The 26,140-nt window shown below is 36.4% G+C and overlaps 1 protein-coding gene across 1 annotated transcript; it reads left to right on the top strand.

Moving 5' to 3' along the window:
• Positions 1–3: 3 nt before the first annotated feature.
• Positions 4–25,628, top strand: LOC115415193 (peptidyl-prolyl cis-trans isomerase-like 4). Its single transcript, XM_030128692.1, is given in 15 exon segments — positions 4–96; positions 390–457; positions 902–966; positions 1,058–1,175; positions 1,264–1,406; positions 2,130–2,226; positions 2,798–2,914; positions 3,009–3,133; positions 3,233–3,299; positions 9,865–9,889; positions 9,892–9,975; positions 10,909–10,968; positions 10,971–11,004; positions 11,190–11,322; positions 25,287–25,628. Coding segments are annotated over 15 exon segments (1,413 nt in total). The 5' UTR covers positions 4–26; the 3' UTR covers positions 25,494–25,628.
• Positions 25,629–26,140: the final 512 nt, after the last annotated feature.

Here is a 26,140-nt window from a genome sequence, read left to right as displayed (position 1 = left end):
CTTCTCGCGATATTAGAAGCGTCAGCATGGCGGTGCTGCTTGAAACGACGCTGGGCGATATTGTAATTGATTTGTTCACAGACGAAAGGCCGAAAAGTAAGATTATACTGTCATTCTCACGCAGACAAGAACAACTATAATGTGACACATAAATGAAAAAGCTACCGACGGCCGAAATGTAGAAAAAATAAAAAAAATAGCTACAAGCTAATAGCTGTTAGCTTATTTGCTTCATACATTTGTAGTATTCATTATCTAACAGACAATCAGTGAACAATAATACAACCTATTGAATGTGTATGCACCCGTATTTACCTTTATTTCCTCATCACTGAGGATTAGTAAATATTCTGCTGCAGGTTTGACCTCGGTGTGTTTTCTCTCTGCAGCCTGCTTAAACTTTCTGAAATTATGCAAGATAAAATTCTACAACTACTGCCTCATCCACAATGTTCAGGTAAGAAGAAATGTGTATTTGCAAATGTATGGCTGAACATTTACTACTGAACTATTCCTCAAACTTCTTTGGACATACCTGATGAGGGCGGTAGAATCAGATAAAGATCCTGATGATGTGTACAGTAGATGTGATATTTATCTTTGCAGACCCTTAACCTCCTCAGACCCAGCTCTGGGTTTTCTGTCCACATTTATGGACAAGAGTTTCATAACTTTATACAAAAAAAAAGAAAAGAAAACTGTCCACCACAAAGGACATTCATAAAATTTTAAACACTGCATCTGAAAAAACTGTTGCATTATGATGTTTCCAATATAGGCCCTTATCTAATAAAAAACAAAAAAAAGCTTGTGCTTGGCTGACATCTCCGGGGTCTGAGGAGGTTAAAAAGCACCACTCAGCTTAAAGTTAAACACCCATAACCCTTTGTCTCCTCTTTAGAGAGACTTCATCGTACAGACTGGAGATCCCACTGGGACAGGCCGTGGAGGAGAGTCTGTGTACAGGTCAGCCATCTTCTTTACCACTGTTGAATGATACTGTTTAAGTTTTTACATGTTAATGGGCTGTGACAGATTTGATGTCTTGTGTGTTCAGTAAACTGTACGGGGACCAGGCCAGGTTTTTTGATGCAGAGAAAGCGCCGCGTATCAAACATAAAAAAAAGGGAACAGTGTCAATGGTAAACAATGGGAGTGACCAACATGGTTCTCAGGTGAGTAAGATGAACATCCATGTACAGTCACAACATTTTTGTCTCAGGCTTGATGTTTGTTGAGGTTTGTCTTTATTCTCATTCTTAGTTCCTTATTACCACTGGTGAGAACCTGGACTATCTGGATGGAGTCCATACTGTGTTTGGGGAGGTAACTGAAGGCATGGATGTCTTGGCCAAGATAAATGAGACCTTTGTTGACAAGGACTTTGTTCCATTTCAGGATATCAGGTGAGCTTCAGCGCAAAAAAAAAAAAAAAAATTGAAATGCTTAAATGTTTTGTTGCTTTGCAGTAGTTCTGTCTCATGAATGGCCTGGAAGTGGAACTATCTATGTTAGGGCTCAAACTAACATTACTAAAGGGGATTTGTTTTGGACTAAATGTCACCTTGTCATATTTATAACATAAACACTTAAATCACAAGTATTTGACCTCACTGCCATCTTTTTGTAGAATCATGTTTTCATTCAATTGCGTCCAACCAGCACAGCACAACAGCTCACACAAACAAAAGGATTTCCATCACTGTTATTATTTTCACTGTTTATTATTTGACTGAATGTCTATTAATGACATACTCTCATAATGTCATCTTTATCTAGAGGCTTCAGTTGTATCAATACCAGTTTTAGACCTCGTATATGCAAGTTTTTATGTCCATTACGTCCCATTAACTTTTCCCCTGCAAAGATTAAAATGCAGTTTTTATTTTCAATTCTGTTCCAGTGTTCAGTGCCAATAAATGTCTCTTCTTCTTGATTAATTGTACTGTTTGAATAAACTATGGTATAAAGTGGGCAGAAATAAATCAAATCATTAATTGTAATTATTTGTATGATAGTTGTCCTACCAAAGTTATGGCCCTACTTATTGCTTCTGTGTTTGAGGATGGAGCTGTTGTGATTTATCATGCAAACTTTTAGAGCATATAATAATATCATTTTTGCTGTAGGATAAACCACACAGTGATCCTGGAGGACCCATTTGATGACCCTCCTGACCTGCCGGTGCCAGATCGATCCCCTGAGCCTACCAAAGAGCAGCTAGATGTCAGTACTGTAGTAGTGAAAATGATCTGAGAGCTTGTTTTCTATCAGAGAAAATTATAAATTGCTATTATTTTGGGGTACTATGAAGAAAAATGTATTCATTTGCATAACTAGACCTTTCCATAGGTTGTGGCTTATTCTACTGTAGGTAGATTACATTGAATATAACTACGTTTTAACTTGAAAATAAGTAGGTGTGCCACCAAATGAAACATGGCGTCTTTGAAAACAAAGTGTGGACCCTCTGTAGTTGGCCTATGTCCTTTTGTATATGTGGTGGATAATTGCAGTGTCAATGATGTTGCAGTGAGAATAAATTATGGGTTGCTGTGTTTACAAGAAGGGAACATGCAATCCAATCAGAATTTGCCTATTGCATCGATCAGACCTTTGTGTTGATGTGATTGACAGCTGTCTTTCATGTAAGACATTTTGTGTGTTAATTACCTTTAGGGGTTAATGTGTGATTTAACATTAGGTTTGTCATGATTAGAAAACAAACTTTACAAAGAAAAGTAAAACACAAATATATAAAAGCCTAAATAACCTCAGTGTTTCGATCACTGTGCAGAGCGGCCGAATAGGAGCAGATGAAGTGATCGACGATGAAGATGGAAAAGGAGCAGAGGAGTTGGAGGAGAGGCTGAGGGAGAAAGAAGCCAAGACTCAGGCTATCCTTCTGGAGATGGTGAGATGGAGAGCGGCTCTGTGCGTCCTGCTGAACATCCTGAAAGTGACGCCTGAGTGAACACTTCCACACTCTCTGCTTTACTTCCTTCCAGGTGGGCGACCTGCCGGACGCAGACATCAAACCTCCAGAGAACGTTCTGTTTGTGTGCAAACTGAACCCAGTGACCACAGACGAGGACCTGGAAATCATCTTCTCCCGCTTCGGGACCATCAAAAGGTCCTACAGAGGGCTTGTTTGGGCCGTTTGTAAAAATGGAGAAAATGTAAACTTCGGCACTTGCGCTTTTGTGTGAACAGTTTCTTCTCTTCTTTGTAGCTGCGAGATCATCAGAGATTGGAAAACTGGAGACTCCCTCTGTTATGCTTTCATTGAATTTGAGAAGGTAAGCATTAAGGCTGTGCAATATACACAAGCACACTATCATCTCTGCATTATCACAACCGTTTAGTAACAGTTTTATCTGTTTAATGCAAGAGGGCAACATGCACAGGTCTAGGATTGAACTCTGTCTGAGGTAACACAGCTGTTCAGTTTAGCAGTCAGTGACATAAAACTATAGGAATTTTAGGTGTTTTCAATCACAGGAGAAACCGCAACTAAAAGGGAAGCATTAGTTCTGTTGAATTATTTGGCAGCAGACAGCTTGAGTTTGACACTTAGAACGTGACAGTTTTAAGGAAGTCTGATGGAAGTTCTTGTATTTCTCATATTACCTCACTGCAAAAATCTAAATCTTACTCAAGCAAAAAAATCTGCCAATGGAACAAGTGAAAATTATCTTGGTAAGGTTTCTTGAAATAAAATTTTCAAGATTTACTGTCTAAAAATCAGTTCTTATATCTCACTAAAAAGTTCCTCTTTAGGTGATTATGTCTTATTTTAAGTGTGATGAGATATTTGGACTAGAAATGAGAAAAATACACTTGGTAAGATTTAGATTTTTGCAGTGCTAAATGCTACAGAAAAAACACTAGAAAAGCACTCGGAGAGCGCAGACCTCCGCCAAGGCAGATCAGTGTGCCCCCCCAAATCACCACCAACATTTAATCATTTGTTCCTTGTGCCAGTATCAACATTTCCTGAAATTTTCATCCAAATCCATCCATAACTTTTGAGTTGTCTTGCACACGGACAAACAGACAAACAAACCATCGTTGGCTAACACATAACCTCCTTGGCGGAGGTAATTACTCCCATAAGTCTTGTGGTTAGCTCTAGTTATGTACAGACATTTTAGACAAGCCTGTATACAATCAGTAATGATCGGGTTCTCACATCTTGGCGTTTGTTCAGGTGGACCCCCATGGAGGGGTTTCACCACAGGCTTGTCGAGTTCTACAGGCACGGCTTTGTCTTGGATGTTGCACAGAGAAGTTGAGGATGGTGTCCTGGATCTGCTACGTGGTGTTAGACATAGAACACCCACTTATTGTATGTTATGTTGCTGCATATCATCTGTTAAAGTGTAAATTTAGTCTCTTATTTTGATGTGCTGCCAGTAGGTGGGGCTATGACTATCTCTCAGTGCTGACATGTAGATGTGTTCAGGACTGGACTCTGGACCTGGTTTTAGTGAAAGTGTTCAGAAAAAGTCACAACTTTTATCATTTTTCCATCACAAAAGTCATTCAGATGAAAATTGCCAAATTTGTGTCTTGTCACTAAATGACAAAACTTGGCACAAATTAGCTGAAGTGGGAGAGTTCCTTTTGGATGTAGAGTACAGATCCAGGAGGCGTAGTAGACATTCCATGAACCTGATACTTGTTGGACACCAGAGTTGGTACACTTTGAAATCTTGTTTGAGAACTAATTTGCTGCATCCTTTTCCCAAAACCCCTGAAATATACAGGGTGGGGAAGCAAAATGTACAATATTTTGAGGCAGGGATTGAAAGACAGTGTATGACCAATTAGTTTATTGAAAGTCATGAGAATTTATTTGCCACGAGAAAATGTCCATAATAGAAAATGTTTTTATTCTATGTGTCCTCCTTCTTTCTCAATAACTGCCTTCACACGCTTCCTGAAACTTGTGCAAGTGTTCCTCAAATATTGGGGTGACAACTTCTCCCATTCTTCTTTAATAGTATCTTCCAGACTTTCTGGTAATAGTTTTGCTCATAGTCATTCTCTTCTTTCCATTATAAACAGTCTTTATGGACACTCCAACTATTTTTGAAATCTCCTTTGGTGTGACGAGTGCATTCAGCAAATCACACACTCTTTGACGTTTGCTTTCCTGATTACTCATATGGGCAAAAGTTTCTGAAAAGGTATGAATAATAGTGTTAGGTATGATTATGACATCAATGTATGTTTGGTTTCAAAACAATTGACGTAGTGCCTGCTGAGAAAAACAACTAAATGTTCATTGTAAATTTTGCTTCCCCACCCTGTACATTTTTGCTAGTTCTGTTTTGTGAGTTTTCAGGCACATTTATCTTGATTGCATTTCTTTGGAGACAATAACTATAATGATAATCCTTGGACATGATGGCTTTCACTTCAGTGCTCAAGCCCTAAATATCCATTATATAAAGAGATAAAAAAAAACAACAAAACAGAAGACTGATAGACAGTTAATATAATAAAATTAGTAAAGTATACACTGCACAGAGTACAAAGAAATGTTGGGAGTAATGTGTGAAGAAAAGGGCAGAGCCTATAAAAATGGAAAAAATGACAGAATACAGTTAAAAACACATAGACAAATGAATATCCTTAAAATATCCTAATTGGGTTCAATACATTTGTAAGTGTCAGTTCTGTCAGCTGATCTCAGATGATCAGTCAGAAAAGCATAAAACATAAAATGCTGACTCATCAAATGTTTTTCCAAACTCAGTCTGGTTTTAATAGATGACATTAAAAGGCTGATGCATAAAGGTTAAACTGCAAATTATAAAACGGTCTCATGATATTGTCAGCAGTTGAATTCAGCCACTCATTAGTCATGAATTAAAACATGTAACTGATGGAAACCCCCTGCATCATGTGAAGAATGCAAATGAGCCATAAACCCCAGTGTTTATTCTGTAGATAGGATTCAGTTCAGTCTCATTTAGGGAAGTATTGAGATGGAGAAGTTTGAGATATAATGTGGTTTATAAATATCCCATATCTATCTTTACCTGAAACATTGCCCTTTGTTGTGGATGTGATAGGGTCAGGTTTATGACTGGGTTCAGCGTCTTCTTATCATGTATAAAATCAATTTCCCACATCTCTGAAAGCTCATATTTTGTGCTTAGTTACTGTTAACTGAGCTTTTATGCACTACACGCAGTTCTGCACATCACAGAACATCCTCATATCTGAGTGTAAGTTCAGTGGCCTTTGGTTATGTGGGAAAAAGGAGACCCTGAAACAGAATACACTGAGAAAAAATATGAACGCCCCTTTTAGATGTTGCACAAGATATTAAATCACACACAATTATTCAGTTGATGGTACAGATTAGTGTCTGTTAGTGGTGTTCAGGGACATTCATGTGGACACGGCAGGGGCCATTTGTACGATGGCGTATTAGGGCCACATAAGAAAATACAAGCACTTGTCACTACGAGAATAAAGTCATAATATTTCAAGAATAAAGTCATAATGTAATGAGAATAAAGTTGTAGTTTTAAAAAATGCATTATTTAACGAGAATAAAGTCGTACTTTTATGAGATTAAAGTCATAATATTTTGAAAATTCGACAGAGTTTCCGGTTTTACAGCGAACGCAGCAAGCGAAGCAGCACCTTTCACTTCTGTTGGACTCCAAAAGTCAGAGTAGAATTTCTTGAGAAACAACAAACTCTTTAGCTCTGGTGTATCCACCGATAGTCCTGCAGACGACCATTTCATCAGTTTCTACTGCACAAAAGAGGCAATTTGTTCCAAATCAGTTCAGTTCTTACAGTAAACCCAAACTTGTACAAACTGGCTTCAAAGTCATTAGACTAATGATAATGTGTTGATGGTGGATAGACTCAGTATTTGGCCTTTTGTGTAAACTCCAAATGAAAGGAGAACTTCACAAATGTTCCACGTTCTACAATATTCGATGCGTGGGTACGACTTTATTCTCATTATAATATGACTTTATTCTCAAAATATTACGACTTTATTCTTGTTAAATAATGAGTTTTTAAAACTACGACTTTATTCTCGTTAATGACTTTATTCTCATTAAATAACAACTTTATTCTTGTGGTGACAAGCGTTTTTTTTTTTTTCTTATGTGGCCCTAATATGCCGTCGTACATTTGAAACAATCCCCACTCAGTTTGTTGTGTGTCCACTGTTGGCTTCATGTAGAGGAACACATGATCGTCTTCATCCAGATGAGGAGGTTGTCGGACTGTGGCCTGTGGAATATTACTCCACTCGTCTTCGAGGGCTACACAGAGCTGTGGGATGTTATCTAGAACCGTTCCCACATGATCTTCTTCATTTGTGTCATGATGGACATCTGATGACCTTTGACCTTTTGAGGTGTCCCTTTTATCGTCCCCAGTATAAGGAGTGTGTGAGTCCTGTTAACGCTGTCTGGGCAGCGTCCTGGACATGACACACCACTGTTTGTGGGTGGAGTCACTGGATCAATGAGTAAGTGTTATAATAAAAAAAGTTATAATAATTATAAACAATCAGGAGCACCGTTTGAGTCGTGGTCTCATGTTACACCAGTGGTTCTTAATCTTTTTCTATCGTTTCCCATTTGGAGGATGAAAAAATCCCCCAGTCCCCCCCTCAACCCCAGCAGCATTGTAACAGTGGTGCAATTACCACTTTTTATGACAGAAACACCCAATATTGTAACAATACTTTTTGCTTTTCCATGAATAATTTGTTGTGCAAATAAAAATAACTTAGATTTTTGCTTGAATAATACAAATAACCTCAACAAGACTGCTCCCTGAGACAATAAAAATAGGAAATAATAATAATAATAATAATACACTTATATAGCCTTTTTTGGACACTCAAAGATGCTTCACAAACAAACAAAACAAAAGAACAAAGTTTGAACTGGTGAGTTTTGAGAAGTGATTTGAAGTTTTGTATTGAGGAATGTGCAATTATCTACAACTCTGACAATAAAGTTAGTTTATTAGAACAACAAACAAATTTTGGTACCAAAGATGACCATTTGACCAATATCAGTGGGTTAATGAGCCCGTTTCCATTGGACATCTCAGAACATTAAAGTCTAAACTGGTCCAAAACACAACCATGTCCCATGTGTCTTTTCCAGTCCAGTCCTTGTCCATTGTCCAAACCCTAAACTCTGTCTAGTCTAGTCACAGATCACCATGGCAGTAGAAGTAGTAGTAGTAGTAGTAGTCCAGGGTGCTCCAACACTAAAACATTAGTTTCACCTGCTACATGTTCTAACCTGAAGAAAAAAAAAACACCCAGGAGTGATCCCATGACCCCCTGGCAAGACTTCGCGCCTCCCCTGGGGGGCCCGCCCTACAGTTTGACCAACACTGCATTACCCAAATACTGTACATGGGGCATTTGTAGTGTTGCCTCAGTGTACTACACTATCTGGAGTGATGGTCATGGAAGATATTAGGGTTAAGCCTTGGTTAACCAGCAGGGGGCAGTATGCAGAGTATATGATTGTATATTCTTATTGTTCTGAGAATTAACCAGCACAGTTTAGTCATTTAATTAATGAACCATTCACACATCAGTGATGATCATCTGGGTAGACGAAGACAGTAGTTTGTTCCTGCACTGAAGCAAACAGGAAAGAAATGAGATGGAAGTAATGGACAATAACTGATTTATTAATGACCAATATGTACGTTTGACATCTGGGATTTGAATGGCATAAGTATCAGACACTTTGAGAAGACCCGAAGAGACACAATGTTTTCAGTGGCTGAAACCTCGCTGTAATTGTGCAAAAAACAGACATTAGAAGTGCATGTTTGTATATCCAGAGTTCTTACAAATTTTAAATACTCTTTTTTTTTTTTTTTTTTTTTTTTTTTAGTTTTCCAATTTCATGAGTAATTTTATTTTGAAGAATTTACCAGTTTTTATGTAGGTTTTGACTTTTTGATGTATTATGAGGAAATGGGGGATGAGGGATTTACAGAAAGTGAAAAAATGCATATGGATTACATCAAATATGATTTACAAAATGTAAACAAAAAATAATAATTAGAACTCGTCCACCTGTGTGGCATCTTCATTCTACACACTTTATATATTATTTCAAGCGGTATATAACAACCATAATGGTCATTGATAAGATAAGTCTTTACTGGTCCCCACTGTGGGGGAAATGCATTGTTTACAGCAGCAAAATACAAAAAACAAAGTGTATTCAAGAATGAAACAAAATATAAAGAATTTGTTATTATCTATGACCTGTTTCTGTACATACCTTCATACATATTATTTTACATATTTGCAATATAGTTGCTATTACAGTTTTAATTTAGATTTTGTTCAAGTCTCTGGAGCATGCTGGTCCTTTGACATTTTTAAATATTTTTCGCCAGTTTTTTTTCTTCTTCTCTTCCCTGTTTTTATCTGCATTATTATGTGACAGACAGTTGCAAACTACCAAACCCTAATGAAAGTCCTAGTACTGGTTAGACAGTGGTTTGGCACTTAATATAAATCCTTTGTCTGTAAATACAATAGCCTGTGATTGTTCTGAAATCAGACACAAAGTGAAGAATGTTTTGCACTTGACACTATTTTGCATTTTCTCCCATTCCTCCAGCCTTTGAGTTCCAAAAAACATTCAGAATGAGGTCATGTCTTATCTTTCATTTGTTTTCCTGGTTTGTGAAGAAAAGGCCTTATTGTTCCCAGTCATTGTTTTTTACGTCTTCTGTTTTTATTGTTTCCTGTAGTTATTTCATCATTATTTCTTTTCCAACTGCTGCGAGTGCGACTTCTGTTACAGCCTTTGATCCTTTTGGTCTTCGCAGCAGGAGGATTGTGAAAAGGCCTTCTTTAAATGGACAACGTGCTCATTGATGATCGACGTATTCACGTGGACTTCAGTCAGTCTGTATCAAAGATCAGATGGAAAGGGAAAGGTACTCACACTGTTGTTGGTGTATTTGAATCATTTTGGCTCTGACAACTTCCACCTTCTCTCTTCATCACATATTCGATTAAATTGTCACAGCTAGGATGTAACAATTAAACTGTACAACGTAAACGATAAACGATATTATGTACAACGATAAACTGTGGTAAAATTGCAGACAGTATTACCGTTTAAATCCTAATTATCATGATACCGTGTTTGATTACCGCACTTCTCCGGAGGAAAACGCCTCTGTAAAATCTGCTTTTATGTCAAATATTGGAGTACAGTTTTAATTTATTACAATTTTAATTTTATATACCTAATATTTGGAACCAATATTCACTTTGAAAGTCTTGAAAAGGTTCGTTAAGCATCTTTGTGTTATTTATGCAATACATTATATACATTTTTCAAATCGGATTTTATATATATATATATATATATATATATATATATATATATATTTATTTTTTGTCCTTTTATGTTGATAAAGTAGGTTAAAGTGAAAAAAAATAATAGACGATGAGATAGAAAAAAAAGATACCAAACATGGGCACAGTAAACATTTGTTTTATGTAATATATAAAGGCAAATCAAAAGGACTGTAAAAAAGGACAAAATAGGCTCATACCACTAAGGGTTAATATTTGAATGTTTCTGCAACAGAACGTACATTGTGCCTATTATTTTAGTTATTTTTGTTTTTTTGGGGTTTTTTTGTTTTTTTTTTTTCAAAATACAACTTGGTTAAATTATTTCAGTGTGTGTATTAGTACTTTTTGAACATTTTCAGCACAATTTCAATAATACTGTGATAATAATGATAACCGTGATAATTTGGGCACAATAACTGTCAAGTTTTCATATCGTTACATCCCTAGTCACAGCTTAAGTTATCTTTTCTAGAGAAGTTGTCATAGACATTTCTGCTTCCAAGGTGGAAAGTACACTAAAGATGACTTCAAGGCCTATGAGAAGGACCTGGAAAACCGATCCAACTGGCTCTGAAGGATCAAGTGAAGCCTAAACAGGAGTACCTTGTATGTTAATTAGACAGATTCTATTTCTGTGTGTTTCCTCTTGGTGTCATTGTATCTGTCTGAGTATTTTCTCAGTTCAGGTTCAGTTGTGGTTGTGTGCCTTTGTACAGTTTGAGTTGGCAGACCTGTCAGCGGCCTCTTTCTCAACTTCCTGGTGAATTCTTTACTCTTCCAAAAGTTCCAAGTATGACCTGCTGTTAGAGGAAGATGAAGCGACCGCGAGTCATCGGCACTCTGAGAAGAAACACAAAGAAAAGAGGCACCATCATCATTCAGATGATGAGGATACCAGGAGGTCCAAAAAGCACAAGGTACATCTCACCTCTGGAACACAGTCAATGATCCAATGCCTTTATAAACTCCAAACTGAATCACAAATACAAACCAAGCAGAGTGTAGAATTACACTGGATAAGCACATTGTTTTGTGTTGTCCTCCACACTGCTGTGCTCATCTAGAACAGGGGGTCGGCAACCTGCCGCTCCGGAGCCTCATGTGTCTCTTCCTCCTCCTTGTAGTGGCTCCTCCCTTTACTGTGGTCAGTCCAGCCGCTAGCATTTTTCTTGTGTGCCACTCATTTGACAGTTACAGCAGATGAGCTGCATGGAGCAAATGTGCCTTCAACAACAAAAGTAAGGGCTCATTTATGCTCTACGTTAAACACGCAGATGGTTCTGTCCATCCTTTGTATATTACTTGCGTAATTCTGTCAATTTTCCGGGAGCTTGCAGATGTGAACCCAGACAGAGAATATGGAGCAGTACAACTGGGAACTGCGGAGGCGATACTTTTCATAGAGCGACTGTATGAGTATGAGTACTGTGTACTTTTGGGGTAATCCTACAACAGATTCCCTTCCAAGCTACAAAAGTGTTTGTTTTCATCTGAAATAGGCTTTAAGACTAAATTCAATGATGAATAAAATTATTTTTTCCAATAAGTACCTCGTGAATTTGGTATATTTGTATTAGTACTTCATATACTATTAGCACAAATACTATTAAATACGTTTACTGTGTACTTTTGGAGTAATCGTACTCAAAAATCCCTTCCACACTGCACTTCTGTTTGTTGTGTTCAGTGATTGTAACAGATAAAATGTAAAAAAAAAAAGGTTAAAACTTTTAAAAGTTTATAAGCTCTGTTATTTTTTGCGGCTCCAGACTATTTTTTTGGTGGAAGAGGGGGCAAAGTGGCTCTGACTGAAAATAAAGGTTGCAGACCCCTGATCTATAAGGTACACAACAGCCTACTTCCACCTGCATACAGGAGCTGGTCTCAGTCAGAATCCCAGTCCAACCTTAGGAGGACCTGTATGTCCAAGAAAACAGAGACAAGGACCAACACAAAAGGCAAATGCATATCTGTAACTGGAATAAATTTATGGAATAAGCTGGATAAAGAATTAAAAACATGCACATCAGTCACTACATTTTAAAAGGGCGTTTAAAACTAAGGTATTCAGTAAATATAAAATATTAGAATAAAGTAAACCAATTATTAGTATGAATCTAAGATTTTGCTTATCAAGTTGAGAAAAATGTACAAAATGCCTGAAGAGGGCATAAGGTTTATATGTACGTAGAATTTGGGGCATGGCCACATTGATTGACAGACACATGGTATCTGTGTCTGCTCTCTGGGCTTGGATTGACAGGTCTGTTGGCTGCCGAGTCAGACTTTCTGAGCTTCTGTTAATGACTAAACATGTTTCATGACAGCTCTAGTGCAGTTGGGATTAAGAACACAAACAGGACTGTCACAGGCTTTGTTATTTTAATGTTTCATGAAGTTTATTTGTACTTTATCGAAATACTCTACCTCTTAGCGTAATATAGATAATTAGCTTATATTAGCATTAGTTTAGTAATGGGTTATATGGGCCTTTAGCTAGCCTGCTAATGAGGGCAGCTAGTGTGACAATACTGTTCCCAAATACAACTGTATGTGTTAACATTTATTATTAAGTATCTGAAAGTACAGTGTTTAACATGACAGTAACATGAGCAGTGTGATGGGGTTTTCAGTTAGTTCAATAATGTCATTTTGGTGAATTTCACTCTTTGCTTTTTCACATCTCCACCCTTTTGTCCAAATATGGTCCTGTGTAGCTCTAAAAACCAAGATGGTGAAAACTAATATGCAGAATTTCAAGTTTGAAATCAGAATTCTACAAAGTAATGTGAAAGACCTGATGGAGTCCGTTAAACAGACCATGATTCATACTGACGGCATAACATGAGTTCACAGCCCGATACCCAGACATTGGATAGAAGGAAAATGAAGATTAACATTGATTCACTTTATTCTCGTAGGACACATAGCATTAGCATTAGCATTAGCATTAGGGGTTTGCACATTAGGAGCAGTTAGCTGCCAGTGAAGGCACATGTGGACCAACTCCAGATCTTCATTAGTACCATGGTCAGTGACACTGACAGGAGAACTAACCTTCATATGCCTGTTTCTGATGGAGCTGCATGGAGAGAACATACAAACTCACATAGGAAATAAAGTGAATACACTTAAAGGGGCTGTTTGTATGTATGTTTAGAGAAAACGCTTTTGCACTTTCTGATACACAACTGGCCTCTGCTACTGCAGTTGAACATTTGATTACTCTAAAACAGTCGGGCTTCCTGGAGGTACTTTGCCGGAATGAGTGACTGTTTCCATCATGCAGGGAAAGGATTGTCATTGTCCGCTCCTCATACATCTGTGTCATTTCTTTGAAAGGCCTCCTCACTACATGACCAAACAATACGCTTCGAGCTCCAACTACACCCTGAAAATGGCACGTCATTATCATGTGCGCTTTCCTTTCATGGGATTTTATCATTTTAATGTCATGACACACTTCCTCATGCACTCATTCCACCAAAACAACTTCTCTTATAAAACTATTCTGCAAACGCACTGTTGTTGAACAATAGTGGATGGCACCAGGTCTGTCTGTAGCACTGATACATGTGCACATGTAGCTGATAAACAAATAACTCCTGTAAATCTGAAATATAAGCTTCTGTCTGTGTGACCGAGATCCAGCAGGAGAACAAAGACTGGCAGAAGGTGATGGACAGAATATTTCATTTAGACCAAGGGTGTCAAACTCATTTTAGTTCAGGGCCACATTCAGCTAAATTTGATCTGCAGTGGGCTGAACCAGTGAATAATAACATAATAATGTATATGTAACACCACTCCAAACTGTTTAGAGCGAAAAAAAGTAAATTTACATTATGAAAAAGTTTACATCTACAAACTATCCTTTCAAAAGATGTGAATAACATGAACAAACTGAAAAAATAAGTGTAATTTAACAATATTCTGCCTCAGTTTACCATTTACACATGCACATTATAACTTACAGATCACAGTGGATCTACAAATACACAAAACATTAATACCAGCAGACTATTGGTAAATTGAAAGAAAAAAAAAAAAAAACTCTTCAGGCATTTCAGGTTGTTCATATTTTTCAGGTGATTCACATTTTTGTGAAATTTTACTTTGGTTTGTGTAAATACATGAAAATATTTACATTTACAAACAGAAACATTTGCAGTTGTCATTGTTTCTATATTATTATGATAGTATTTTACTGAATCCCGCCCACTTGAGATTGAATTTTTCTGAATGTGGAACCTGAACTAAAAAGATTGTTAATTTCTTAGTGTAATTTTTGTATTTCACAAATTCATCCCAAGGGCTGAACTGGACCCTTTGGTGGGACGGATTTGGCCCCCGGCCACATGTTTGACACCTGTGGTTTAGAGCTTCTGAGGCAGGGGTGTCAAACTCACTTTCTTTCAGGGGCCACGTTCAGCCCAATTTGATCTCCAGCATGCCGGACCAGTAAAATAATAGCATCATTACCTATAAGTAATGACAACTCCAAGTTTTTTAGCGCAAAAAATAACATTAAATGATGAAACTATTTTCATTTTAAACACTATCCAAAACAAAAAGATGTGAATAGCCTGAAAAAAAATTAAATTTCTGAAGAAAAACAAGAACAATTTTATCAATATTCTGCCTCAACTTATGATTTCTACATGTGCATTACAGATCAGATCTACCAAGGCACAAAACAGGCAGAATATTGTTAAAACTGCACTTATTTTTCTTTAGACATTTCAGGTTGTTCATATTAGGTTACTGACATCTTATTTTTAAAGGATATCAGAACTGAATGTTCTTTGCAATAAATTGGTGTTGCCATTATTTAGAGGCATAATGTCATTATTTTTTTTTCTCACATTAAACCAAGAAGAAAATTTGGAGTCATTATTTCTAGGTTTTTATGCAATTATTTTTTAGTTTGATGCCCTTGACTGTTGACTTCAGGGTAATTTTTGCATTTTGCACTTTGTAAATTCATCTCACGGGCCAGATTTGAACATTGGCGGGCTGGTTTTGGCCCCCAGGCCGCATGTTTGACACCTGTGTTCTAAGGGATTTGATTGTTGTATGTTGCACTATAATAAGCATTAAAAAATATTCACAGCATTTTTTTTAGATTTTAAATTATACATTTACATAAGCAGGTACTTAGACATAAGGAACCACACAGACACAATACAAAAAAAAAACATATTATACAACAAACCTACAGACCTATTAAACACAAAAAAGAGAAAAAAAAATAGAAAAAACACAACAACAAAAAAAAAACAACAACAAAATAAATAATATTATCAACTCCTCTTTCTGATGCTCAGGGCTGATTAAGAGTTAATATACGTAAACTAACAACACATTTCTCCATCAAGAGAACATAGGAGACAGCAGGACACTGTTGACAGTAGAGAAGAAGGATTCCATTGTTGATAAAACAAATTAATTTGTCCATGAACAGAATATTCACAGCATTAAAGAAAATCTGTACTGCTGTAACTGTACTGCTGTAACGCTGTTTAAGTTTTTTTTTTTTAACTTATATTTTGTGTTTCCATTTTTGTAATTTTACAACAAAAACATTTAGAACATAGTGTCAGTTGCTGTCCGGTATATTGTCCATTTTTTCCATCGATCTTCACAAGTTGCTTGCTGTAGTCTTATGATATATGTAAGTCTCTCTATGTTGTGAATTTCTTCCACATGTAAGTAAGTAAATTTTATTTATAGAGCACTTTTCACAGAGTCACAAAGTCTCTCCAATTATTTAGGGTAGGGGGTTTCCTCTTGGCACCATTTTCATGTGATGGCTTTTTAGACAATGCCAAGACTATTTTAATCAAATATCCATCCCCACTTGGTATGTCTTTTCCTGTTAAATGGCCCAAATATAACACAGAACATGTTCTTGGTAGTTCATATCCCCGTATTTTTCCAAGTTCTTCACTGATATTATCCCGAGTAGGGATGTAACGATTACCGGTATAACGATAAACCGCGGTAAAATTGCAGACAGTATTATCGTTTAAATTCTAATTATCATGATAACCGTGTTTGATTACAGCACTTTTGGGGGAAAAAACGCCTGTGTAAAGATCTGCTTTTATGTCAAATACTTGAGTATAGTTTTAATTTATTACAATTTTAATTTTCTATACCTAATATGTGGAACCAATATTCACTTTTAAAGTCTTTGAAAAGGTTCGTTAAGCATCTGTGTGTTATTTATGCAATAAATTATATACATTTTTCAAATCGGATTTTATATATTTTTTGTCTTTTTATGTCCTTTTGTGTTGATAAAGTAGGTTAAAGTGAAAAAAATAATAGACAGATGAGATAGAAAAAAAGATCCCAAACATGGGTATAGTGAACATTTGTTTAAAAAGTATATAAAGGCAAAATCAAAAGTAGTCTACTACAAAAGTAGTAGGCATAATCAAAATGAAAAGGGCTGAAAAACAGCCAAAATAGGCTCAGACAAATAAGGGTTAATATTTGAATGTTTCTGCAAACAGAAGGTATATTGTGCCAGTTATTTATTTATTTTTTTTATTGTTGTTTTTCCTTTTTTTTTTTTTTTTTTTCAAAATACAACTTGATTAAATTATTTCAGTGTGTATCAGTACTTTTTGAACATTTTGAGCACAATTTCAACAATATCGTGATAATAATGATAACCCTGATAACTTTGGTCACAATAACCGTGATATGAAATTTTTATATCGTTATATCCCTAATTTCAATATTGGGACAGTTTTTATACACTGCCAAAAAACATGCGCATGACCCACATCCTGTTCACTGCACACCCTCCAAAAGGGCTGAGGTAATGATAGTGAAGCCTTTTGGATCTTTTTTTAGTGTTATAAAAAATCTCATTATGTTTTTCCAACAAAATATTTTCCAATTTCTGGAATTAGATGTAGTTTCTTGAGTTTCACATATTTCATACCATGTATCATCACTTAATTCGACCAACAGTTCTTTTTTCCCTTTATCTCTAATATACAGAGTTGAAGTTTTCCTGTTAGACACCAATCCCAAGTGGTATTTTTAATATACCATTATACAGGGTGTCCCATAAGTCTCCATACATAGGAGACATAATACATTCCATACATATATGGTTCTAACATGTATTTCTTTATATCTCTTCTTTATAGTTCTTCAGCAGTGGAGGACATGCATTGAAATGTGTTCCCGACAAAATGGCAGTCATATAGAGCATATTATATAAATAAAAATAATTTATGTCAAGAAACGTTTATTTTTCCTATGTATGGAGACTTATGGGACACCCTGTATTTTCACACTGATTCAGAGCAGAGTTTGGGCTCTGAAGTTATAAAAAAACACACCCTATAACATGTAGGAGGTAAAGAAAAGTGTTTTGCCATCCTGCCCTGTTTCCCAAAGGAGTGGCCGTTGTTGGAAGGATTATGCAGACTTAGGCCAACGTATACGCTGTCACATCAACACAAACGGAGTCTCCAGCCCTCTGTCAAACAGCTGATTAATGGACCTGTCACATGTCACAGGTGACACCCAGGGTTACACCCAGTTTATATTCAGGGTTTGCCCCATCTGTGATGAAACTGGCTCCAGGAACTGGTCTCTGAATCAGATGATGAGGAAATGAAAATAGAAAAAAATAATTACAAAGTAAGAAACCCTTCATAATGTACTGTTGTTTTAACAGTCGTATCAAACACACCTGTTCCACTGAGTGACGCTTAAAAAAAGGCTTTCCAAGGAAATAAGGAAGTCACTGAGCCTGTTTACATCTACGCACAAACTCAGATCATTATTTGATATCTGGATTTATCAGATTATTCCAGTGACTATGTAAACAGGATAATCTGCTCTGTTTCTGGGTCAAAACACAGTAATGTCCCATCAGAGAGTGAACTTTAATTGGTTGTCATTCCAACATTTATTTCGATATAAAGTAGCTCCTTGTTTTGGATAATCCCTTATGGTTCAATGAAAGCAAAAAATGAATTTAAAAGTAAAATGCGGGTCATTTATAGAGCTGCAACCGATTAATCGACTCAAAGTGATCCAAAAAAAATCATTCAACCACAATTCTCCTGAGTCAAAGCTTTGTTTCCTTCATTTCTCTGCTGTTAAACATTGGTTCCACTGTTGTGTTTCACACAGACACTTATTGTGACGCACAAAGAAGCTTCAATTCAGGAAGACTGCAATAGAATATCTCCCTTCAATCAATTCGAGTCACTTAATTGAATCGGGACTTTTTGCAATGACCTCAAGCACCTAATCGATTAGTCGGTTGCAGCTCTTGTCATTTAGCATCACTAATCTGTCAAATTGTCTCTAAAATGTCCCGTCAGAGGAGATTTCAAATACTGTGTTTTGATCCTTTATCAGATAACAGCAGTAATCTGATTATGAGAATCAGATTAACACACCTGGATTTGTCCCCAGTCCTCCCATGTCTTCCTGCATGTATACAGGTTAATCTGATTTATTTAGTTCTGTTTCATCTGAACATGTGGGAAAACAATTAAAATTATTGAAATCAGAAGTTACATAGTCAAACGTGAGTGGAAGACAATAACAGGAAGTTCGACTCTGCGTTCACTATGTACGTACGTAGTCGGAAAGAAATCCGATAATGGACTGGAGCGTCTCAAACAGGGTTTACTATTATCGTATTTCTTATGTATATGAACAATGGAACCAGTTTATAACAGCAGCAGAATTAAAGAAACAAAGCTTTGATTCGGAAAAATTGTAATCAAATAATTTTTTTGCATCGATTTGAATTGATTGATCGTTTCCGCTCTATGATAAATCAGAGTGTGTAACGCTGTCAGTATGTAGGGTCATAGGATCCAGTCAGGTTAGTGTTTGGATGGTGTCACAGATTCTGTCATTTTGCGTCCGTGCACCACCACAGTGGATTTGAAATGAAATAATGTGAATCAGAGGTGTCAAACTCATTTTAGTTTTGGAGCCACATACAACTCAATATGATCTGAAATGGGCTGGACCAGTAAAATATTAACAGTAGAAAAAGTAAAATTACATGATGAAAATGTTTACATCTACGAAGTTTACTGAAAAATCTGAATAACATGAACATGAAATGTCTTAAGAAAAATAAGTGCAGTTTTAACAATGTTCTGCCTCAGTTTATCATTTACACATGTGCATTAGAACTTACAGAACTTACTTTGGTTTAGACAAACGATACATGTTTTAACGTCAGAGTCTCCAAAAGTCTCAAATAACACCAGAAAAATGGGATAGATTTGTCATTAGTTTAGTTTTTTTTTTTTTTTTTTTTTTTGATAAAGAACCTCTAGAGGGGTCTGAAAAATCACTAAATATACCAACTAAGGCTCTAAGGCTCAGTCCAGACTCCAGCCAAATGTGATCCAAATCGGATTTTTTTCGCCCATATGTGACCTGTATCCGATCTGTTAAAGACACTTTGAACAGCGTTAATCTGACCCAGAACACTTTCATATGTGGTCCTAAATCCGATACGTATCTGATATTTTACAATGTGATTTCAGTCTGAACGGCCAGGTCGCATTTATCTGACCTTTACATCATTGAAATACGACAAGCGTCATAATTCTGTATCCCAGGAGGAGCGGAGGACAAACACATTTCCTTCCATAAACACAGTGTGTGTCTGCGTGGTCATGTATTCCATCAGGACCTGTTTAGTGCATGTGGGTCACTTCAGGGTCGCATTCAGTTCAGACTCAAAACTGATAGAAGTCGCATTTAATGTGGAATATGAACGAGGACACAAAAAAATCAGATTTCACCAAAAAATCTGAATTGTGCATTAAGACCTAAGGTTCGAATAGTTTTGGATTTTTCATTATAGTTTAGTTTTATTTAGTTTTGACTTTTTTTTTCTCTAATTCAGTTAGTTTTAATTCATTTTTAGAGCAGGTTTGCTAGTTTTTACTAGTTTTCGTTATTTTTTAAATGCTTAGTTTTAGTTTAGTTTTAATTTCTTTATATCTTTTATCTTCTTCACCATCGAATTCAAATAAATCCCATACTGATGCTTTCTCCCAACTTTAGTCTCCATGTTTCCAGGTAGAGTGGGGACCAGAAGACGCTTAAACGACAAGTGACGAGAAGTGACGGACCGTTAAATATCATATGGTCATTTCATTAGTTTTCATTAACGATAGTAAGCTTGTTAAGACCTGCTGTCTGAATGTAGTCTAAGTTGGAAAAACTGACTTTTACAGACAGACTGTGGGTTTATATGACTGGGACAAAAATAATTTGATGTCATTCATGGAAGAATAGGATAGAATAAGATAGGATAGAATAGATCAGACCATTGTTGCAAAACAGTGCAAAACAGACTAAAAAATCTGACAAAATACTGAGAAATATTGCCAATGTACAAAAACTACAGAGATATTACATATACAAATGTTACTAAAATACAGCTAATTACTACTAAAACATACAAACGCTAACTCTTATTACAGATAAGAAACATATACAATGTATAAGGATATTTACAGGTAAGAAAAGGAAATATACAAGGTAAAAATTACATAATACATAATTTAAGGGGAAAATGTGTGTGTTTTTACCGTATGAATCACTTTTCAAAAGTTGCTGAAAGTTTCCACACAAATTTTAGAAGCAGATAACAAAGTGGAAGAAAAGTTCAAACATTAAAATGCCTTTTCAAATGTTTGACTTCCTGATGAAGGCTTGAAGCTGAAACACGTAGAAGTGTTTTTTTAAGGTGTAGATATGACCACGTTATGTTAACAAAAGCATTTTATGTTTAAAGAGAGTGCCTTGGAGTTTTCTTCCAGTTTGTCATCTACTTTATGAATCCCTTTTTCCAAAGAGCACCTCGAACAACTTTTTTTTTGGTCCTAGAAGGATTCCTTCCCATGAATTTTTGAAATTTTACAAGTAGTTAGCAAGCTTATTATCATTAACGAAAACTGACGAAATAACGAAAACTATAACTGAAAAAATTTTCGTTAACTGAAATAAATAAAAACTATAATTAAAAGAAAAAAAATAATAACCAACTGAAACTGTATTGTGTGTTTACAAAACTAACTAAAACGGATAAAAATTATGGATAAAATTCCCTTCATTTTCGTCTTTATCAATGTCAGATTGATATGAAATCCATTTATTTCCCTCAAGCAATTTTAGCTGCTGGCACCATATGATATTTAACAGTCCGTCACTTGTGTTCACTTGTGGTTTCCAGTCGTCTTCTGGTCTCCACTCTACCTGGAAACATGGAAACTAACGTTGGGAGAAAGCGGCAGAGTCCTGTCTGGGATTTATTTGAATACGACGACAGAGAAGAAGAGAAAAGATATAAAAAAAACCCCAAAACTAAACTGAAACTAAGCATTTAGAAAATAACAAAAACTAAAAAAAACTAGCAAACCTGCTCTAAAAACTAATTAAAACTAACTGAATTAGAGAAAAAAAAAGTCAAAACTAAATAAAACTAAACTATAATGACAAATCCAAAACTATTAGAACCTTGGTAGTTAAATTAGTCAGTGGGACACAGGGTAAAGGCGTGCACATGTACATGTATGTTCTCACACTGATGCATGGGACTGGGCCGCTGTGACTCATGACTTTCAGCTCTGGTTTGAGTGGTTAGAGTATTACAGTAAATATTTTATAGGAAAACAAGGAAAGAGCACATCAAAGGTCAGTGTAAACCACCTTCAACACAACTGTGAACACATTAGGCTGCGGTCCAGGGAACTCCTTTAGGTGCAGCGATAAGTCACACAAAGCATCTGGAACATCTGTTGAACACTTTTGATTGTCCGTCACACTCAGGTCTGTCAGAGGAAAACTCAACAGTGACATGGACACGTTCAGGATTTTTTCTTATGGGAAGACGCTGCTGTAAAGTCATATTAACATTGAACATTGAATAATGTCTGCTACCACTGGTATCAAAGTTAAAATACCGAAGGAGGAGCTCATGTTACTGCTTTTCAATCATACATATTTTTTCATAGCATTCTGTGAACAGACATCAGATTGTGGTTCATGGCTTTATTTTTAATGTCGTAAAACTGCTTTGAGTGTTGAAAAATCCAAATGAGTTTATAAAGAAATGTATAGGTTTTCTTTGTTATGTATGATTTTTTTAATAAATTTTTTTGTTAAAATGCTAAACTGGCGCAGGTTAAAAGTATTATGATAGGAATGGGTGTTGAAATCCAGGTGTTAGTCATAGTATGAATAACCAACCAGTCTCACTCACACACACACACACACACACACACACACACACACACACACACACACACACACACACAATGGTAATAGTCAACAGTCGTACATGACAATATTCATCTAATTCTTCAGTGTACGCATCTTTTTTTTTAACCTTCTGTTTATTGTTTTGGTTTTTTTTTTAAATTTAACATATAAAAAAAATCCCATAGTTTGTTGTATGATACAAAAGTCCAACACACAGACAAACAACAAACGGAACACCCCCCCCCCCCCCCCCCCCCCCCCCGGCACACATCCCCTCCAAATCACAGGAAAGATAAAAATAAACAAATAAGTAAACAGTAAATAAATACAAAATAGAAGTACAAAATTCCCACTTTAAATGTTACAAAAAAAACCTGTATAACAACATACTCAGTCCAGACAAACATGACAGATTGCACTATCCACACAGATCAGAAATGGAGTCCATGTCTCTTCAAAAGTGTTCGAGGCTCCAGCTAACGTCAAACAAATTTTTTCCAGTTTGAGAAAATCAAGTACTTCCTTGATCCATTTTCAGGTTGGTGGAGATGAGGATTTCCACTTTAACAATATAAGCCTCCTGGCCCAGTGTATGCATCTTAATTTTGTGATTTTTGCCGACCCTCTTATATTATTCCATAATTTCTAACCGTATGTACACTGTGTAACTTGGATATGTTTTAAATATATTTGCACAATACACTGTGTACAATTTGGGCACACCTTGAAGTTTCACATTAAACATGTTGATGGAAATTAGGTAAATTAAATCCCAAAAAACAACTTAATTTTGCTAAATCATTCACATACTAGGATGTGGAATATTTTTCTCAAATAAGTTATGATTTGGCGAACGTTACAGCATAAATCTGGTCACTGATCAGCTGACTGAAACCCAGCATCTTCTCATACATTCTCATTAAATTAAAATCATGGCAGGTTGTAGTTACAGTGTGGAGTGGTGAGGAGACCAAACTAGAGCTCAAATGATTAATTGATTAATCCTCTTGAATCAATTAAAAATGATTTGATTACAATTTTCCTGAATCAAAGCCTTATTTCCTTAATTTCGCTGCTGTGAAACATGGGTTCCACTGTTGTGTTTCACACGGACACTTATTGTGACGCACATGACGCCAGGATCAACCCTTTAATGTGTTTGTGGTGAACGTTATGATTATATGATTTATTATGAATATTCATAAAAATTCAACCGTTTGCTCAATGGGACAAATTTCAAAAGGCACTGATAGAATAGACCTTGTTCTTTCCAAAAACTGACATTGCGATTTTTTTAAACCCTGCGATATATATATTTCAATATGAAAAACTACTCAGGAGGATATAACAGCTGTGTGGTGCCGACGTAAATGGTCAAATAAGTTGTGTTTCCTCTGGTTGTGGCGAAGGTGGAAGTCACTGTCGCCACAGAACATGGTTTCAGTTTCATCCTTCTGTAGGTGAAGTAATTCCAGATAACTGACATTCCTTTTCTTTTTGGCATGAACTCTTCATTTTTGGTGATTTTCTCTTGTTCATTGCTCATTTTTACCTCCGCCAGGAGGTATTGTGATCACTTTGCTTTGTGTGTTTGTTTGTGTGTTTGTTTGTTTGTTTGTTTGTTTGTTAGCAACTTTACGGGAAAACTATTCCAACCATCTTTACCAAATTGTACCCACAGGCCTAGGCCCTGGGACCAACCCATTAAATTTTGGGCCAAGTAGGCCAAAGTTCAGGGTCACAGCAAGGTCACAAAATCTAAAAAATCCAGTGCAACGATAAACCACAATAAAATTGCAGACGGTTAGTATCACCGTTTAAATTCTAATTATCATGATAACTGTGTTTGATTACCGCACTTTTAGGGGAAAAAACCCTATGTAAAGATCTGCTTTTATGTCACATATTTGAGTATAGTTTTAATTTATTACAATTTTAATTTTCTATACCAAATATTTGGAACCAAATTCACTTTTAAAGGCTTTGAAAAAGTTCATTAAGCATCTGTGTGTTATTTATGCAATAAAGTATATACATTTTTCAAATCGGATTTTATTTTTTTTTGTGTTTTTTGTCCTTTTATGTTTTTATAGTTGGTTAAAGTGAAAAAATAATAGACAGATGGTATAAATGAAGTTGTGCTTAAAAAAAAAAGATCCCAAACATGGGTATAATAAACATTTGTTTATATAGTATAAAAAGGAAAAATCAAAAGGATTGAAAAACGGACAAAATAGGCTCAGACCACTAAGGGTTAATATTTGAATGTTTGTGCAACAGAAGGTACATTGTGCCAATTATTTTTGTTTTTCTTTTTTAAATACAACTTGGTTAAATTATTTCAGTGTGTATTAGTACTTTTTGAACATTTTGAGCACAGTTTCAATAATACAGAGACAATAATGATAATTGTGATAATTTTGGTCACAATAACTGTGGTATGAAATTTTCATGTCCTTACGTCCCCTCTGTCAACACATCAAAGGTTGTACTTGTAAAACCAGTTCAACTCTACAAACACTGTAGTTGAGTTTCCCACAGAATCCCTCTGTTTTTGGTCCAGCTCTCGTCCTTATGCTTCGTCTCGTTTCTGTTTGTGCAGGACAGCGAAGACGCCCGGCGGGACAGGAAGACCGGCCGTCAGCGCTCACGATCCCGTTCGCGTTCCAGAGACCGGGATCACAAACACAGCAAGTCCAGGGGAAAGCACGGGAAAGAGGGACGCGATAAAGGCCACGGACACAAGGACAGAAGCCGCAGCCGCTCGCCCAGGAAGTCCAAGGATAAGGACAGGAGTCGGTACAGATGAGGACGACGCCAGGTGGATCCTACTGCAGCCGAAGAGTAACAGGAAAAATGAAACGAAAGCAGGTTTTCAGGTCGTCTTCAAACAAAAAGGCTTTTAACTGTTTTCTATGTCCATTAAAAACTCCAGATGAGGGGACATTTGTCTGGACATTTGTGTTATTTCTGTGTGATTTTACTTCCTCTCCTTCTACACACACACACACACACACACACACACACATGTACAGCACCCCTTTTAGAACAGTGATTGCTGATTCATGTCACCTTTAACTCTACTTTCTGAATGGAAGGAGGGGTTTTTACATTCCTAACGTGGATGGAAAGTTGCAGGGTGGAGTGTGTCTCCACGGCGCTGAGGGGATTCACTGGTGTCTCCCTCCACCCCCACACAAGAATGACAATACACTGGGGGGAGATGCACATGTGTGAAACAAACACTAAAGGAGAGGGAGTTAAAGGTGAACGGGTGAAGGCATGTGACAGAGAAGATAAAGCCCAAGGCGATACCGGCATCTCAAACACTTACTGAAAAGAGGAAATAGAGTAAAAAAAATAGGTGTGTGACAGGATGTGGAGTTTCAACTTAACCCATAAAGGCCCAGGGATACTTCTGTGGCAATAACAAAAATGAAATTTTCTCTCTATTTA

This window comes from Sphaeramia orbicularis, chromosome 24, assembly GCF_902148855.1.
Source record: "Sphaeramia orbicularis chromosome 24, fSphaOr1.1, whole genome shotgun sequence".
Classification (NCBI taxonomy): domain Eukaryota; kingdom Metazoa; phylum Chordata; class Actinopteri; order Kurtiformes; family Apogonidae; genus Sphaeramia; species Sphaeramia orbicularis.
Note: the sequence above shows the minus strand (reverse complement) of the source record. Positions and strands in the feature narration are given on the sequence as shown.